General features: G+C 40.2%; 1 protein-coding gene across 2 annotated transcripts; it reads left to right on the top strand.

Moving 5' to 3' along the window:
• Positions 1–1,602: 1,602 nt before the first annotated feature.
• pls3 (plastin 3 (T isoform)) lies at positions 1,603–16,848 on the top strand. 2 transcript variants are annotated; one of them, XM_085175420.1, is made up of 16 exons: positions 1,603–1,737; positions 8,068–8,172; positions 8,259–8,410; positions 10,136–10,265; positions 10,491–10,623; positions 11,573–11,654; positions 11,757–11,922; positions 12,014–12,156; positions 12,855–12,950; positions 13,052–13,247; positions 13,741–13,819; positions 13,925–14,042; positions 14,123–14,253; positions 15,222–15,345; positions 15,523–15,647; positions 15,746–16,848. In XM_085175420.1, the coding sequence occupies exons 2-16, from the start codon at positions 8,112–8,114 to the stop codon at positions 15,876–15,878; spliced, it is 1,869 nt and encodes a 622-aa protein (XP_085031546.1). In that variant the 5' UTR covers positions 1,603–1,737; positions 8,068–8,111; the 3' UTR covers positions 15,879–16,848. The 2 variants fall into 2 exon arrangements, with proteins under 2 accessions (XP_085031546.1, XP_085031547.1); XM_085175421.1 differs by lacking the exon at positions 1,603–1,737 and adding an exon at positions 3,527–5,477.
• The last annotated feature ends 69 nt before the right edge of the window (positions 16,849–16,917 follow it).

Genomic DNA, 16,917 nt, shown 5'->3' with positions numbered 1-16,917 from the left:
CACACACACACACACACAAAAAAAAGCCAAAGAATGTATTTTAGCTTTAAGTTAGAACAATTGTATGTTTTAATTTTACTTTCCTGAAAATAGTTCAATAGTTCCCGCAATTTCTGTTAGTCATTTGTTGGACAACTCTATAATAGACATCAAAGCCAGATCATATATATGATAATATGTTAAGGGACAACAACAGCGCTAGCCCTGAAGGTCATTTTTCTGTACTCCAAACTTTATGAAAGGAGTAACTTAATTTATGACTTTGCTGAAAGTTGCTGAAAGCATGCCTTATATTTTTTTTAACGCAGCTGTAAATGTCTTTTAAAAAACATGATGGGATTCCAGAGCTGTAAACTTTGTGTGAACCTTCTGGTTTTTATGTACTTGTTTGCTTCAACAACATGTCTTTCTTGTTATTTAACACATAAGTTCCATAACATTTACATGTTATCTTCCCTGTTAGTATTCTGAGTAGTCTATGTAGTCTGTAAAATACCAGTAAAATCCCTAGTGCCCACACAGTCCCATTTTATAACACTGTCTGTCCCACATACTTTTCAAGTTACAGATCACCTCTGCTTCTGATCCACTCACATCATTCCCATCCACCTGAAGACAATAGGTAAAATAAAGCGTGGAAGATATTTAAATTTCATATTACTTGTTATTTTTCTGAAAAAAAATCAGGCATTGTTAAATCTGTTAACAGGGGTCCAAGGTCCAAGGGGAAAACAGTTAAATGTGCAGTACAACTGAAGGTTTTCACCTGTCATATAATGTTGTTTTGTATTCATTGTGAAAACCTCACCTTAAAGAGCAACAATTACTTGGAAAGCCACGCTGGTGGCAGTGGTTTAGACAGCAGACCAAATGTTTTTTTTAATTATAAGGTCAACAGTTTTAGCCCATTATTTGTCTTCTATGAATTATGGATTCAGCTTGTAAATTTATCAGCGTTGTACACATAATAACTGTAGAGTTTTTAAGTCCTATTAGGAGTGTCCCTTAAGTGTGTCGTTGACCCACTATTGATCATCTGCCTAATCACACGAGCCAAGGTGTGAAAACAGGTGTGGGTCACTATCAACCGAGGTTTCAGGTGAACCCATTGTGAGACCTTGCCCAACCCTATCATGTGACTTACTGCAATCAAATGACCTAAGATGTGAGTAGGCGATAAGGAGTCTGGGAGGGGGTGAAAGAAAATCTGGTACTCTCCACCATTTGCTCTTAGAACTGAAGAAGATTCTCAGATGAGAGGTGAGTACAGATGCTTTTCTTTCCAAGCTCCTAAGAAAGTGTAGGTAAATCAAAATACAAGAAAAACTCCCCACAATTTAAATATAAAGGGAAAACATAGTTAGGTATACTTTGAAAACATTTTATGAAAAGTTAAAAATACTACATTTTCAACTGAAAATATTGCTGAATATATACATATATATTTGTGCACTTGAGTTATGACATGCCTATAAAGAATGTAATTGATTTATTATTTCTATAATTGTTCTAATAAATCAAATTAAGTTAAAAAAAAAAGTTTAATACAAAAAGACTTTTCACTGATGTATTTTATTTCAGTTTACATTTTTGGCATAGATAACCTTCCATAGTCGCACCGCCTGTTTGGTGACGTCACGAAGGGCGGGCGAGCATTCCTGCCGTCTACTTTTGTCTCTACGTGGAGGAGGCAGGACTGCAAACTGGACAGTGTCTGGAATTTAAGGCGCACTAACAGTAAGTACCAATTTCCTGACAAGTTCTAGACCAGCACCTACTTATAGATAGAGTTTATATCAGTTTTATCAAAACAACATCCTTTGTCCCAAGCTTTCCTCCCTGTTATCCTCTGTTTGTAGGGATGGGTTTGCTGGAGTAAGCAGGGGTAGTTTCCTGCCTATGAAACTTACATGTCTGTCGCTAGCCGGCTAGCTCTAGCTACACCTTGAATGTAGCTCGTTCATCCTGTCGGAGCTGAACGAGTCTGAAAATGTTGAAATATTGCACTCTTTCACTCCTTAATTGTGACCACATAACTTTTGGAAAAAGTAACTACTGCTCAAAGACGTAGTATACATATACTAGTTTCATTGTGTATGTATCACTTTTATACACGAGGTTCACATTTCTAGTTATTTTTTATTTTTGTAGATGCGGGCTGTTTAGAAATTTTTGAATATGTAAAATCCTACAGGAAAAGTCAAGTTAGACAGAAGCAGGTTTGTTCCTTCATCACGCAGCCTCTCACCGGAGGAAGTATAGGTGGAGCCTGCACTATTTCTTTTAAGTTTTCTTTTAAGTTTTCTTTTTAATCTTCCCGCTCCACCAAGTTAGCATATAAAAGCCACATACCAGAACACAATATCACAAAGAGTCTGTAAATAAATCTCGTGTAACACATCTCTCTGCTCAATGTTCTTTACTTTGCTGAGTGTTTCTCCTCTATGTGTGTGTGTGTGTGTGTGTGTGTGTGGGTTATTTTCTGCAAAGGTCTGACTCTCCCACTTTTTGCCAATGAACTGTAAACGTCTATGACGCCTTTGCACTCAATGTGCAAGAGTTAGCGTAGCTGATCCTTGAAAAAGCATTGTTCTCATATGGTCTGTACTGGTAAGCCTGACAAATGTTTCCGCACCAAAATAAGGCAGCTTGCTTATGCACAAAGTGACTTTTTGTCTGTGTGTGTTGAACAGTGGTCTATGTAAACTTGTTTACTGCCTTGAGCGATTTACCAGATTTTTCCTGGAGCCCATCTGGAGCTGCAGCGCTCACTTACATCTGGGATTCCAATCCTGGATCGTTCTTAGGACACGGCTGATCAGCAAGGTCGGCTGATAATGTCAGAGAAGCCCGTATTTTAACTTCATAAATGTTGTGACTTTGAACATAAAGCGTGTTGTGAATACAGGGTCTGGCCTTCTCTTAAAATCTTGTTTCACTTGTATGGCAGGATACGAGGATGCAGGAGACGAGGTGTTTAATTCACAACCATGATTAATACATTGTTAGCTGTGCTTGTAGTGTCAGTGAATGTGCTGATTGCATTTCCTTTGTGGAGAAAGAAAAATGCTGGATGACATTTTAACTGTAACCTGACTGGCGTGGTTAGATTGCCCATGAATGTACTGGTATGTAGACTATGCTCCACAAAATAGCTGAGGTAAAGTGTAATTTTCCCTTGCTCATGCTGTGGAAGTATAAGAGCGCCTACTGTATGTGTTATTTAAAAGCACAGACATTACATGTGCGCGCTGGTGTCTCTCCAACCAGACCTTGGAGACGGTGGATGGGTGGTGTATTTTTAAAAAACCTTGTGCTTCCAGCCGGGCTCACACCTGTGCGAGTGAACAGGTTTTCCCACTTTTTTCCACCATCAGGATCTATGGGAACGGTCACTTGTTCTGCAAGTCAGTAAAAGTGATCAGGTTACGCTTTAGTTGCACTTCTTTCTTTATTCAGAAACTCCTTTTTTTTTTTTTTTTTTTAATTGCGCGTGCAATGTTAAAACAATGCATTGCTATGCTAGAATGCCAAGTCATTTTAAATAAATCATGTTCCAACTTTAATTAATACTACACATCAAATGCACCAGAATATTAATGCAATGAGTCACTAATGTTTTCCTTTTTTTTTTAAAGGCCCCAGCTTATTAATGTGGTTTTTGAAGCAATCGGATACAATGTCAGTGGTATTTTTTACGGTTGCTGTGCCTTTTGTAGTACTGTGAGTGTGCCATGCTTATAAAGGATAATGGTATGCAAGGTTTTTGTTGAGTAATAGCATAGGTGTAGGTGTGGCTGCTTACCTGTAGGAGTAACAAGCTAACCCAGCTGATTCAGCAGCACCTCTGTTTGCATGGACTCCCGTACTAGCCCCTTTTAGACTTCCTTCATCATTTAGTAAAGCTACATGCTTTCATTTGGCCAACAGTGGTACGCTATAGAGAGCAGATTGTAAAGGCTAGGTGGTTGCTGTCATTTCATTTGAATGTTTCCATGATGATTCACCACATGGCCTGTCTTTTAAGGCTTTTATAATATCACTTTAACCCAGCCCAGGGTGTTACACTCGCAGCTGTACATGATGTCAAAGTAGAGTAAACTCCGCAAACAATTTGTTGTCATCACCTCCCTCCTTACCTGTCAGTACTGCCCTGCTGATCTTATCCCAACAGCCTGAACAGGAAATAAAGGGCTGGCCCTACAGACTGGCTTTCTGCTCATGAGTCATTTTCACATCTGCACAAGATTGTGAGTGTAAAAAAAAAAAAACGTCCCATGTTCTTGCAGACCGTGTTGGGTGTGTGCTTATTGAACTTAACCACATTTGGGAAGGGTGCCCAATCTATTTGTGTGCCTCACATTTCCCACGTAACTGTGGAAGAAACACTGGCGGGGCGGGGTGTGTCGCCTCAGCTCTGCACATTTAATTCAGCCATCTGGGAGCAGCCCTCGGCTTTAAATTGAGCGAAAGATTCATCAAAGGCGATTGTAAATGGCGTCAATGTGCTGTTTTTGGCTCAACAATTAAAGCCGCTGCTGGTAAAGAAGTGTGTGTGCGTTTGTGTTTGTGCGTATTTGTGATATCCAGTTGTAAAATGAGCTAGGAACCGAGAGAGCTTCTTGAACGGAGGGGGGTTAGACGTCTTAAAGCCTACAAAACAAGTCCAGTTATGCTTGTTTTGCTGCTGCTGGGTATCACATGACTAGGATGACTGCACATCTATACAGATGAGCATTTGTTTCAGTCCAGCTTAATTTCAGCTGGAGCTACCAAATCTTGTATTTTAGAATATTTACAATATTTTTCTGTTTTTGCTTGGTTGTTTGTTTGTTTTTTAATTAGTGAAAAGTATATAGCTATGGCACTCCTGAGTCATCCTCTTTGTGCTATAGCCAAAGACTGACCTCTTAATAATGTGTCCTCTATCAGAGGTATTGATGTGCTTTTAGGCAGACATCCATTTAGGAGGTTGATGTTGCTTTCAATGTTAAAGCACAGGATTTTTACAACACACACACACACAAACACACACACAAACACACGCAAACACATGTACAGCTGTCAAAGAAAACAACTGTCTTTGGAAACCAGCTGCTCTGAACTCTACTCTCTAGTGTAACACAAGATTTATGGCCACAGCTTTGCTACGGTGATTACAAACGCTCTATTCTTCCGTGCATCTCACATTTGTCCATTGCCATCTGTGCCCTTGCTCCACGTACTTGTGCCCTTCTTCTGTTGTCACTCCGCCTCCTGTTGAGGGTGTGACAAGTGAGCGAGTGAGGTAATGTTTGTGGGCCCTTCTTGCAGCAGGCCCGACTCAACCGGCCACATTTCACATCCTTTTTGGAGAAAAGTTAAATATAGCAGTGCTGGAATTGGCATTTTCCTAATAGTTGAGTGGAGTTTGTGCTCGGCCTGATTTGGGGTTGCTTTGTTGAAGGAAAGCACACTCGTCTTTTCTCTGATTTATGGTAAGTCTTTTAAAATGATTTGTGTTTTTGATGTGGCTCATTAATGTGACAAATCCCTTACCGTCACCTAGTTTTCGAAATTATGTAATTTTGTCTGAAGGACTTTTTTGGGCAAGTCTTTCTTGTTTTTGCAGGGCCGTGTGTTTTTTAATTTGTCACTTTGTTTTATATTTATAGCTTTATGGGAACTGCATCACGTCTCTGATGCCTTGTGGCTACCAATGAGTCACCTTTCGTGACTATTAATAGTTCATTAAAGCGGATGCAAACTTTGGGTCACTGTCTGCTCAGCTGTCTGGGATGCTGCTGAGGGTAGAAAGATAATAGATGGCTCAGTTCACTCAGAGACGTTCAGGCACAAATTCCACTATTCGTTCTGTTATTTTTATATGTTTTGTTGGGGAAACCAGGCGTTGCCTTGGATTTCTGACAAATGTGACGATCGCACATCTGTAGCTTTAAGTCTGGCAAGAAAAAGGGAACATGTTTCTATCTGGAAAAATCTTTGCTCTTTTGCTAACCGCTTTTTGTTTTCTCAACCCTCGTGTTGGAGAGGAATGCCATCATACCAGTTTAGCCTTGGAGAGCGAGGGAGCTCACCTCTCTGTAAGTGGAGCTCACTCAGTCCAGGCCTCCTGCATTCCTTTGCAGCTACTGAACAGGAAGGGGGTGCTGACAGAAATTCCTTATTTTCAGTGCCTTTTTTTCTCAATAGTTCCTTTGCCTCGGAGGAGAATGGGAAGCAGTGGTTTTTGTCAAGCAAAGTAGCTCTCGAGACAGATTCTCACTGACTCGTGGTCGATCCGTGACTTGAGTAGTTAACCTTTGAACCAGACGAACCTGACGGGTCATGTTTCATTTGCTCTGGCTGTTTAAACAGATTTCCATCTGGTCTTGCCCATGGCGTGCCACTCGCCAACGTTGATCTAATATTCAATGGGTTTGAGCTAACCTATCAGCACACTGCAGTCTCTTTGCACTGATCTGTCACTCAGTGCTGTCTTTTTTTATCTCTATGAAACAGTCGTGGGTTTGAATATGCAGGAACTGTAGACAAGGGTTAAGTGTTTGGTGTTCCTGTTCCAAGTTCCACTCTTTAAATAATATTGACCAGTGCTATTAAATGGGATTTGGGTGCATGCAGGTAAACAGAAATAGGTGGTTAGAATCACCAGCTTTCCCTTGACAATAATTCATATTTATAATTATTAGTAAATTTGAATGGGATATCTGATGACCTACCACAGAACATAGACCAGAGGTGGGCAACTCCAGGCCTCGAGGACTGGTGTCCCTGCAGGTTTTAGATGTGTCCTTGAACCAACACAGCTGTTTTAAATGGCTAAATTAGCTCCTCAACATGTCCAGAGTCCTGGTAATGAACTAATCGTGTGATTCAGGTGTGTTGACCCAAAGTGCGATCTAAAACCTGCAGGACACGACCTCGAGGCCAGGAATTCCCCACCCCTGCCATAGACCCAAGAGACTTTATGGTCTTCCTTAAAGTTAGCTACACAATTCAAATGCCTTGTGTAGCTGTTTGGCTGCACAGAAAGAGGAGACTGCAGGAATTAAGCCAATGTGGAGGTCATAGAAACATACTAAAAAAGCAAACAGTGTGTAGCTTGACAGCCACTGTGCTATCTGTTAATCAAATGTTGATTGGTTGAAAAGTCACCTTGAACAGGAATGGGAACGATAGAGTTCGCCACAAAGAGGAAGAGATTAAAAATGAATAAATAAATAGGAGAAAAGCAGACACAGGACAGTTCGCCCTCTTGTTTTCACTTTACTACAAACAGCTCTTTGTGTGTTTTGACTCATGTGTGCACTGTAGCAGGTACTAAGCTAAAGGTCATGGTCACTGCTATGTGTGATTGTCCATGATGTGTACAGAGCTCATCACAGGTGCTTAAGTCATGTAGTGATTGGCACTGGAATCCCAGATTGCACATTTTGTTGATTGTTTGTAGGTCAATCCATTTAATTTCAGATGCATTTTGGTGATAACACCCCACAAATTTTTTGCATTTGCACGTTTGTCTAGAGATCCCTGGCTTTTGAGTCTTTCCAACTGCTTGAGTCTTTTGAGTCTATTTCAAACTGCATGCACAGTCTTAACTTTTTAATTGCAGCTGTCAGTAAACGGATTTAACTTGCTTTGTCAATTTGATTTGTAGTATAGGCACACAATAAAAATAAAACATTGTAGTTAAAAAAAAATGTATATTTTACAAGATTTACTGTATAGTATAGTATACTAACTGAAGAGTAATCATTTAGTCAACCAAAGGCTGCTCACATCTTGACTCATCTAGTAGTTTCATTGGAAAATGGGCTTGCTGCTATACAATAAAACTAATAGGATGTGACTTTGATTAAGGAAAAGGAAAAGCGATAGGTAAATGAAGCTATTTTAGGCCTGACAGAAAATAAAAGGTTCACTTATCTGCTGCGTGTCGATGCCACTCCCTTTGCTGGTTGAATGCATAGAAAGTGACAGCAGTGTGGGTGAGTTTGCAGGAGTGATAAAGATGCTGTTTGCCTCCCAAACTATTTTTAAGATGTTGTGACTCTGCTCTCTTCACAGTCACACCTTTCTTTGACTGACCACCTCAGGTCAATCTCAGAAAAATGTCTGCAAAGCTAACACAAGAAGAAAGGGAGGAGATAAGACAGATATTTGAAAGTTACGGTAAGGAAAAGTCATGTTTCTTTTTATTGCCGTCATTGTTACTGCTGGTTTAACCATATCTGATGATTCTTTCTGTGTTTTTATAGATAAGAACGGAGATGGGAATATCTCTAAGCAAGAGCTTGGTGACCTTCTTAAAGACATCGGCCATCCGTTGCCAGGATTCAGGCTTCGAGAGCTCATCCAGAAGCTCGATACAGACAATGATGAAAAGCTAAACTTTAACGAGTTTACCTCGGTACGTTCTAAGCAGAGCCAAAAAGCATCCACATGCCACAAATGCATACAAGCAGGAATGTGAAAGTGATAAACTGAAGAAATGATTAATCCTTCACAGTAGCAGCTTCTTGTACAGTCTGCATTCTTTATCAGTCAAAACTTGGGATCATAAACAGCACCCCAAAATGTTATCACCCTTGGTCCAAACATCTACTGACTAATTATGTATGTATGTATGTATGTATTTATTTAATAATTAAAATTTTATTCAATTAGACATTAGAAACATCAACATATAAAAAGGCAGTTCAAACACACTGATGTAGTGTGATGTATACGAGGGAATTTGTACAATAAGTACAAAAAGATGTTTTCACTTTTTCTTTGGATATGAACTCACAGAAAAGGCCCTGTTGCTCCTTGGCTATCACATTTTTTTTTTTTTTTTTACAATTGAGCCTTCCCAACATCTTGTCTGGCACAAGTCTGATTGATTAGGTATTTTTTTATGGCGCTGCAAAGTTGGGATCTGCAATCCAGCATGGTCCATGTATAGATAATAATGACATGTATAGACATATGCGAGAAAGATGAATCAAAATGAGCAGAAGTGGCTGAAAGTATTAATAATCTCCACAAGGCTGCTATTGTGTTGTTGCGGTTGCTTCTTTCACCTACACTGGATAGGAAGTGCAAGCTAGCATCCTGTGGCCTTCTGCATGTAAAGAGTGCTGTGCTAGTTTGCCCATCAGCTCATTGTGGTCACACCGACAGCTGTGGAGGCGAGGCCACTGATGAAGCTCTGATAACTCCGGCTGCAGGAAGTATCACATACATTCCTACTGAATACATATTGTCAAACCAGCTTGGTTTCAATTCTCTCCCATGTTGCGATTTACTGATAAGATACGCTGCATATCAAGAACTGTCACCACATATTGCTCCCATTATTATTGTTAAATGGCGTTTAAATATGTGGGTGTTTAATTTGGAGGATAAGTGCTGCAGCTGTTTCTGTCATAATCTCATCAACCCGAGGCCATCCTGGACCTTTAAAGCTCGTTGATGCCGTCAAAACCTCAGCTACTAGCCTAGATACTCACCATATCTTCTTAGCCCTGTAGCCAGCAGGTTGGGTTATGTTTTCGTGCCACTGAGGAGAAATTCCAGCAGATCTCCTGTGTCTGCCGAGCAACCTGAGCTGCCACGGTGGCTCACAGGAGACCACAGTAACAGGAGAGAAGATGGTTGAGGCTTTTTGCACAGAAGTATGACTTAATAAAGATTGTTTGCTTCACTGATTCCGATTCATTGATTAGTCTGCTGATTCCACTGAAAAAAACTTCAAAAAATTCAAAAATGATCCAAATCCTTCCAAATGATTTCCGATTAAAAAATAGAAAAAATAATATTAAAATGCTGAATTACAAATGAAATTGCTGGATGAACGTAATCTTTAGTAAATTTGCTCGGATACTCATACAGTAGTTTGACACATACCTGTTTAATCCAATGTAATTCAAAGGAAGTGTCTTTCATTGGCCTGTTATGCTGAGTCAGTCATTGTAGGTACTGGTAAATGATGGTGTCTTATCTAATCCAATTCTCGTAAATTAGGATTATTTCCACCACTTTTTTAGAGATTACTACGACATAATCCCAAATCAGTGTCTTTAAATGCAACACAAACATGCCATAGCCTTCAGCCTTCGCCATTTCTAACCATTCTTTGCTGTTATTTTAGATTGTTGATGAACTGAAGGCCGGCCAGATATCCAAGTCTTTCCGCAAGGCCATCAACAGAAAGGAAGGCATCCTGGCTATTGGAGGGACGTCTGAGCTGTCAAGTGAAGGCACACAACATTCGTTCTCTGGTACGTCAGAGATTCCCAACCTCATTGGCACTGTTTGCTGCCAGTGTTTGTCATGAGCTGTTGACTTTGTACCCTCTGCAGTTCACGTGCAGGCGCTTCATTTAACACTGAAGTAATCTATATTAGACAATGTGACCTAGTGAAATTAGGTGATATAAGCAGCCCACTCATGTTACCTTGTTGGTGTTTGGATTTTAACTAACCTGTGTCTATTTGTCCTCATAGAGGAGGAGCGATACGCCTTTGTGAACTGGATCAACACCGCTCTGGAAAAAGACCCTGACTGCCAACATGTTCTGCCCATGGATCCCAACACAAACGCCCTCTTCAAGTGTGTTGGAGACGGTATCGTACTCTGGTGGGTGCTCCTGTTACTGTCCCTCACTGAGCTCTAACACTGCTCTAAAGGTTGTTCATATTAAAAAATGTTTTTATATCAACATATAAAGGTCTAAAGAGATCGCGTTGTCTGTGCCTAAATTGCAAAATGATGCTTCACTGTTTGAATTGGCTACTTTTAAAAATCTGTTCGAGGTGTAGGTGTGGCTCCCTGGGTTGAGCAGGCGACCCTATCACCATGAGGCTAATGCAGCATGCCCGGGCTTGAAGCCACTGGGCCTCAGAGTGCTGCTCTATCCCTGTAAAGCCTCAAAATCCCAAAACATATATTAAAAAAACAAAAGAAAAAACAATACACACACACATTTGCTTCTGAGTTACACCTCCGTTCAAATTAATATCCACCTTTCACACCCTTCATTTGCATTTTTGTGACCTGGCAAACAAAAGCTATGATTTTGTTTATTACATGCTGAATTATTTGTTTTGTGATACTGTACAACTGTTTAAACATAAATCAGTTTTACATTAACTCAAGCTCACTTTATAAGACTGAGAAAATATATGATTACTTTAACTTAAGTGTTTTTGACACCAATGGCTCTGAAGTAATAAAGTAACAGTCCTTCATGTTAAACATATTTCTGATACAGCTAATTAAGTTGCAACATAAAAGGATATTGTTAGTTTGTCTAAGGTTATGTTGCTACAATATAAAAGCAAGAATCAGTTAAACATCATATGTTTGAATTTATGTTAAAGTTGAAAAAAGTGCCACAAATTTACTTAAACTGTGAATGCAAATCTTTCCAACCATGATGCCCTAAAAGTTGGATATTTACGCCCAAGTTGCTTAATATTCACAAACACAGATGCTTTAGAGACAATAAACATTTGGATTTCTGTCTCCTTAACAACATGCATCAGACATGTTAATGTTTGTGGGGTTTTTTTTACTCTTTGCACAGCAAAATGATCAACCTGTCAGTGCCCGACACGATTGATGAGAGGACCATAAATAAGAAGAAGTTGACTCCTTTCACAGTACAGGTCAGTCAGTTTTTTCTTATGGTGCTTTTTTCCCCCTCACATTTTTTAGCAAATGTTTTTTTGTTGTTTTTGTTTTGTTAACTGTTAATTTGTGCCTTACAGGAGAATCTTAACCTGGCCCTGAACTCTGCTTCAGCCATTGGGTGCCATGTGGTGAACATCGGTGCTTTAGACCTGAGAGAAGGGAAGCCCCATCTGGTGTTGGGCCTACTGTGGCAGATCATCAAGATCGGTCTCTTTGCTGACATTGAGCTCAGCAGAAATGAAGGTACAGGGCATTAAATAACATGCGCTTCAGTCCTGTTGTTCCCCCAGTCTGTTTTCAAGCAGCTTAAGTGATGATTAATGCTCCTGAACAGCACTGGCGGCATTGCTGAGGGATGGGGAAACTCTCGAGGACCTGATGAAGCTGTCACCAGAAGAACTGCTGTTACGCTGGGCAAACTTTCACCTGGAAAATGCTGGACAGAAGAAGATCAACAACTTCAGCTCTGACATTAAAGTGAGTATACTCACTGGCACTGAATCCAGTTGGTGCATCTAAATAGTAGATGCAGAGAGAGGGACACTAAACAAAACTTTAGAACATAATATTACAGGTTTAATGTGGCTTTTAAGGTTCTTCACGGGGCTTTTTAAATCCATTTTTGACTTGTTTTTCACTCCGGTAATAACTACGTCTACCAACACAGGCGTCTGTCAGCCTACCTGGACAGGTAGCACATGTTTGTGTTTGTACAAACTTACCCAAATATCCACTTATCTTTTCCAAAAATAGGAATGAGTGGGTAGCGTCTCAGGCTTAGCTGTGTATGTAGGGATTAAGACAAAGACACAGTCTTTCTGTGGTAACATGCATTTTAGTAAGGTAGTTCAGGTGAAAGGTGCCACTACATCAGATGTACAGCATTTTGTATACAGTTATGCACCTGTATGTGTATGTATTTTTCTCAAGCTCTGCATTTGTTTCTTTGTTTCTGATTAATTCTCATTATTATAACATTTAGCGATGTGATCCTCTAAAAACTTCTAAAGTTCAGTTTTTGTCCCTGTTGAAGTTGTTCTCAAACTAAATCAAGTTTATCATCACCTTTCTCAGAGTGAAGCTGCCTTCAATAAGATAAAATGAGTGTAGGTTTTGTTGTTTGTCCAATAGCAGGAACCTACATTTTCTTTGTTTGTTTGCTTTCCTTTATTCAGGATTCAAGAGCCTATTTCCACCTTCTGAATCAAATCTCTCCAAAAGGCACAGATGAGGATAAGCCACGCATAGACATCAACATGGCAGGAATCAATGTAAGCACTCTGACAGTCAGCGCTCACAGCTGAGCATCTCCAACACATGCCAGCAGCTGTACAGGGCCTCTGACTCAAGTGTGTGTGTGTGTGTTGTTCAGGAGAAAGACGACATGAAGAGGGCAGATGCCATGCTGCAGCAGGCTGATAGACTCGGCTGTCGGCAGTTTGTCACTCCAGCTGACGTTGTCAGTGGAAACCCCAAACTCAACCTTGCTTTCGTGGCCAATCTGTTTAATAAATATCCAGCACTGACCAAACCTGAGAATGAGGATATTGACTGGGGACTGTTGGAAGGTGGGTTATCAAGACGTTCACAGGTGGTAATCAAATAAAAGCTAAATTGGAAGATACAAGAGGCCCCAGGGATCTGTAGTATTTCTCTGTTACGTTATTTATGGGTGAATGAGTAAAACAACATTTTACTCATTCAACCATCTTTGATGGAAAAGCAGAAAATGAACATGAGAAATCTCCAAAATTAATTATAAAAAATCTGCTTGAAAGAATCTAGCTGACAAAATGGTTGTATTTAGATTTCTCCAGATAGTCAGATGCTCTGACTAACACAAACATAAAACATGTAAGTTATAGCCAACAAACAACAACTAACAGGCGTACTGTAGCATAGAGATAAGTCTTAATATGACAACAAGTCCCTCCTGGCTTTGGCACCTACTGGATACGTTAGTCAGTACATTTGTATTTACAATAATCTTTACTGTTCACTTGTATAGTTACATACATTCATCATTAAGTCCCTTAAGACTCACAATCCTGTACTGTCCAGGTGAGACGAGAGAAGAGAGGACGTTCCGAAACTGGATGAACTCCCTGGGAGTGAACCCACATGTGAATCATCTGTATGGGTACGTAAACTTCCTGGCATCTGAAACAAAAAAGTGCGATACTAGCTTCTTCTTTTTGTCTTATTTAATGTTTATTATTAATTACAATGCTCACTATTCTTACAGAGACCTACAGGATGCCCTGGTCATCCTTCAGCTCTATGATAAGATTAAAGTGCCGGTTGACTGGAACAACAAGGTCAACAAGCCACCATACCCTAAACTGGGAACCAACATGAAAAAGGTAGACCTAATGGCCGTATTCTTTTAGATTCAAGAAGAAACATGTTGGCTTTCTCCAACTATTTAATTTATATTTCCCAGCTGGAGAATTGTAACTATGCAGTGGAACTTGGCAAAACGGCCAAGTTCTCCCTCGTTGGCATCGGCGGGCAGGACCTGAATGATGGCAATGCTACCTTGACTCTAGCACTGGTGTGGCAGTTGATGAGAAGGTACAAAAAGCACAACACCGTGTGATTTCAGGAATAGAATCAAGTAGAAGTTCCTCCTTCCTTTTGTTTCTGCGTTTCTGCTTTTCTTGTTTTCAACAAGATAAGGAAAAGGTTTACAGCCTGGCGTGCTGAGCATGCATAGCACATTTCTGTGTCCAGCTGACTTATTTTTAAACACTTAAAAAATAAAAACAACAGATTTTCTGAATTGTTTACGTTCTACAGTAACACAGATTGCAAACTTTGGTTTTTAAGCCTTAAGTGGCATCAACAACCTTTATAAGTCATATGTAGTACATTAAATAATAAAGTTATGTATCATGATATTTTAAAGGGACTTCTTATCTTCATTTACAGCATTTGGGAACAATTGGTCGCCAGGGAAAAATGAGTATTTAACTGGCTGCGAGTGGTTTCTGGAGGTTGCTGGAAGTCACTGTGAAATTGATCACTATGCCTTTGACCCCATGGTAGCCATTAATCACTAAGGAAAAATGCTCATCCCACAATCGGTTGCCAGTGTTTGCTGGAGGTTGCTTGATGAACTTGCGTACATGTGTGCAGATAAGGTGGCGTCTTCATGCAAACTATTGGCAACCACAACACTCTGCAGGTGCCCAAAGCAGATCACAAAGAGGCACTCTTTGTGACTGACTTCACCTGGTAACAGCCGGCAAGCAATCGAGGAATACACATTTTCCCAAGCAACTGTAGGCTACCAGGGGTTCACTGTGGAGAGTTGGTAGTTGTAGTTGGCAGCCTCAGCACACAGTTTTTTTGTGTGTGTGTGTGTGCGTGCGTGTGCGCGTGCGCGCGTGCGCACATTCCTCATATTTGTGATTACATTTCCATAGCTGATTCCAGTGTTAAAGATTCTTCCCTGATGTTTTTGTCTTTGGCCTTTTAGTTAAAAACTGGAGTTCTCTGTTCAGTCCTGTAATAAATATACTGCGTCTCTACTCTTTCAGATATACGCTGAATGTACTGGAGGACCTTGGTGATGGAGAGAAAGTAAATGATGACATCATTGTACGCTGGGTGAACAAAACATTGGCAGAGGCTGGAAAATCAGCCAAGATTTCAAGTTTTAAGGTAAAGTGACATTGGAGAATCAGACATCTCTACATATGTAAACCAGCCCTCATCAGCATTGAGCAGCGTAAAAAGATGTAGTCAGGTGATTCGGTTGGGGAGAGGTGGGGTCTCATTTTGCTGAGACGGCTCCATGTGTGTGTCGGAGCCCTAATCTGTGTGTTATGTGGCGATCAGGACAAGGAGATCAGCAGCAGTTTGGCAGTACTGGAACTCATAGACGCCATCCAGCCTCGCAGCATTGACTATGATCTGATCAAAACTGGCAGACTCTCTGAAGACGAGAAGCTGGAGAATGCCAAGTAAGGACAAAAAGAAAGAGAAGCAGCTTTTTGACCATATACTGGTAAGTAGGGGTGACCAGCTTTTATATAACTTACCATGTCTGTATCCTCTCTAGATATGCCGTTTCCATGGCGAGGAAGATTGGAGCCCGCGTCTACGCTCTCCCAGAAGACCTCGTGGAGGTCAAGCCCAAAATGGTGATGACTGTCTTTGCCTGCTTGATGGGACGGGGGATGAAACGAGTCTAACTAGCTGGAATCATTGTGACAATTACTCATACCCACAGGCCATTAGCATTTTGAGAGAGCTGCCCCGTTCGAAGGAATTATGTTTTTGTTTTTTCTTGTGTGTCAGAATCATACATTTGCATGTGTCCCTGCATCTTCTGATTAATAGAGGTGTTTTCTGAAGAATAATGTGCTTTCATCTTATTTAAAGTGAGGCTGCAAAACTAAAATTTCTAAAGACTTTGATCATCTTTACAGTTTCAGTATGCAGAACTCTTAACGTGTAAGAAGGCTGTTTTGTTTTGTGTTTTTTAAGCAAGCGTGCCTATTTGCAGCTGCAAGGTTGTTTACATATTTTTACTCAGCTCGATAAGTAAATTATAGCCTTGAGTAAGCAAAACACATTCCCAAATACCATAGATATGAATAAATGTTTGGAAAGGGGGAATAAAAAGAGAAGAGGCATCAGACAACCATTTCCTCTCACTTGATGAAGTAAAACCATGGCCTAAACTGGCATCTTAACTGGCAACGTAAACGTCTACATATCCATATACAGAAGCCATAAGGTCTGATCATAGTAAAGACCATGGTGATGTGCTATCTGTATTCTTGTACTCGTCATTTGTTTGTTTATTGGGATCATTATGCGATGTAAATGCTGTTCTTTGGGTGTTTCTGGTCTTAGTTGTTTGGGTTTTTGTTTTTTTTTGTTTGTTTTGTTTTTTTAAAGTATCTGTTACGTTGGATGAAGAGCAGGCTGACTGGATTCTCCTGGCTTCTGCTGTGCCTTCTTGTCTCAAAGACAACTTGCACTCATGCGTTGAGTTTTTCCTTTCCTTTTGTATTCACTGTTACCAAATATAAATTGCAACTTCATTCCAGGTAGCTTTATGATACTCTATGACAATGGCCAGATTGTATTTGGTCTCGTGTTCATGTCTATTCCTAAGGGCTTTACATGCAACAATAAATATGCCTTGGAAAACCAGTCTTATGTTTGATTATTTCTGACCACAAGTTCATCTTTTAAGCTCTTCCACTTTTCTTTAAAAAATGA

The sequence above is a fragment of the Neolamprologus multifasciatus genome, chromosome 10, assembly GCF_963576455.1.
Source record: "Neolamprologus multifasciatus chromosome 10, fNeoMul1.2, whole genome shotgun sequence".
Taxonomy (NCBI): domain Eukaryota; kingdom Metazoa; phylum Chordata; class Actinopteri; order Cichliformes; family Cichlidae; genus Neolamprologus; species Neolamprologus multifasciatus.
The sequence above is the reverse complement of the archived record's forward strand: the minus strand, read 5'-3'. Positions and strand labels throughout refer to the sequence as shown.

Coding starts and splice junctions, on each gene's coding strand:
- pls3 (XM_085175420.1), top strand. CDS start 8,112: ATGTCTGCAAAGCTAACACAAGAAGAAAGGGAGGAGATAAGACAGATA. Junction 10,266..10,490: donor CACACAACATTCGTTCTCTG/GTACGTCAGAGA, acceptor TTGTCCTCATAG/AGGAGGAGCGATACGCCTTT. Junction 15,648..15,745: donor GAGAAGCTGGAGAATGCCAA/GTAAGGACAAAA, acceptor TATCCTCTCTAG/ATATGCCGTTTCCATGGCGA.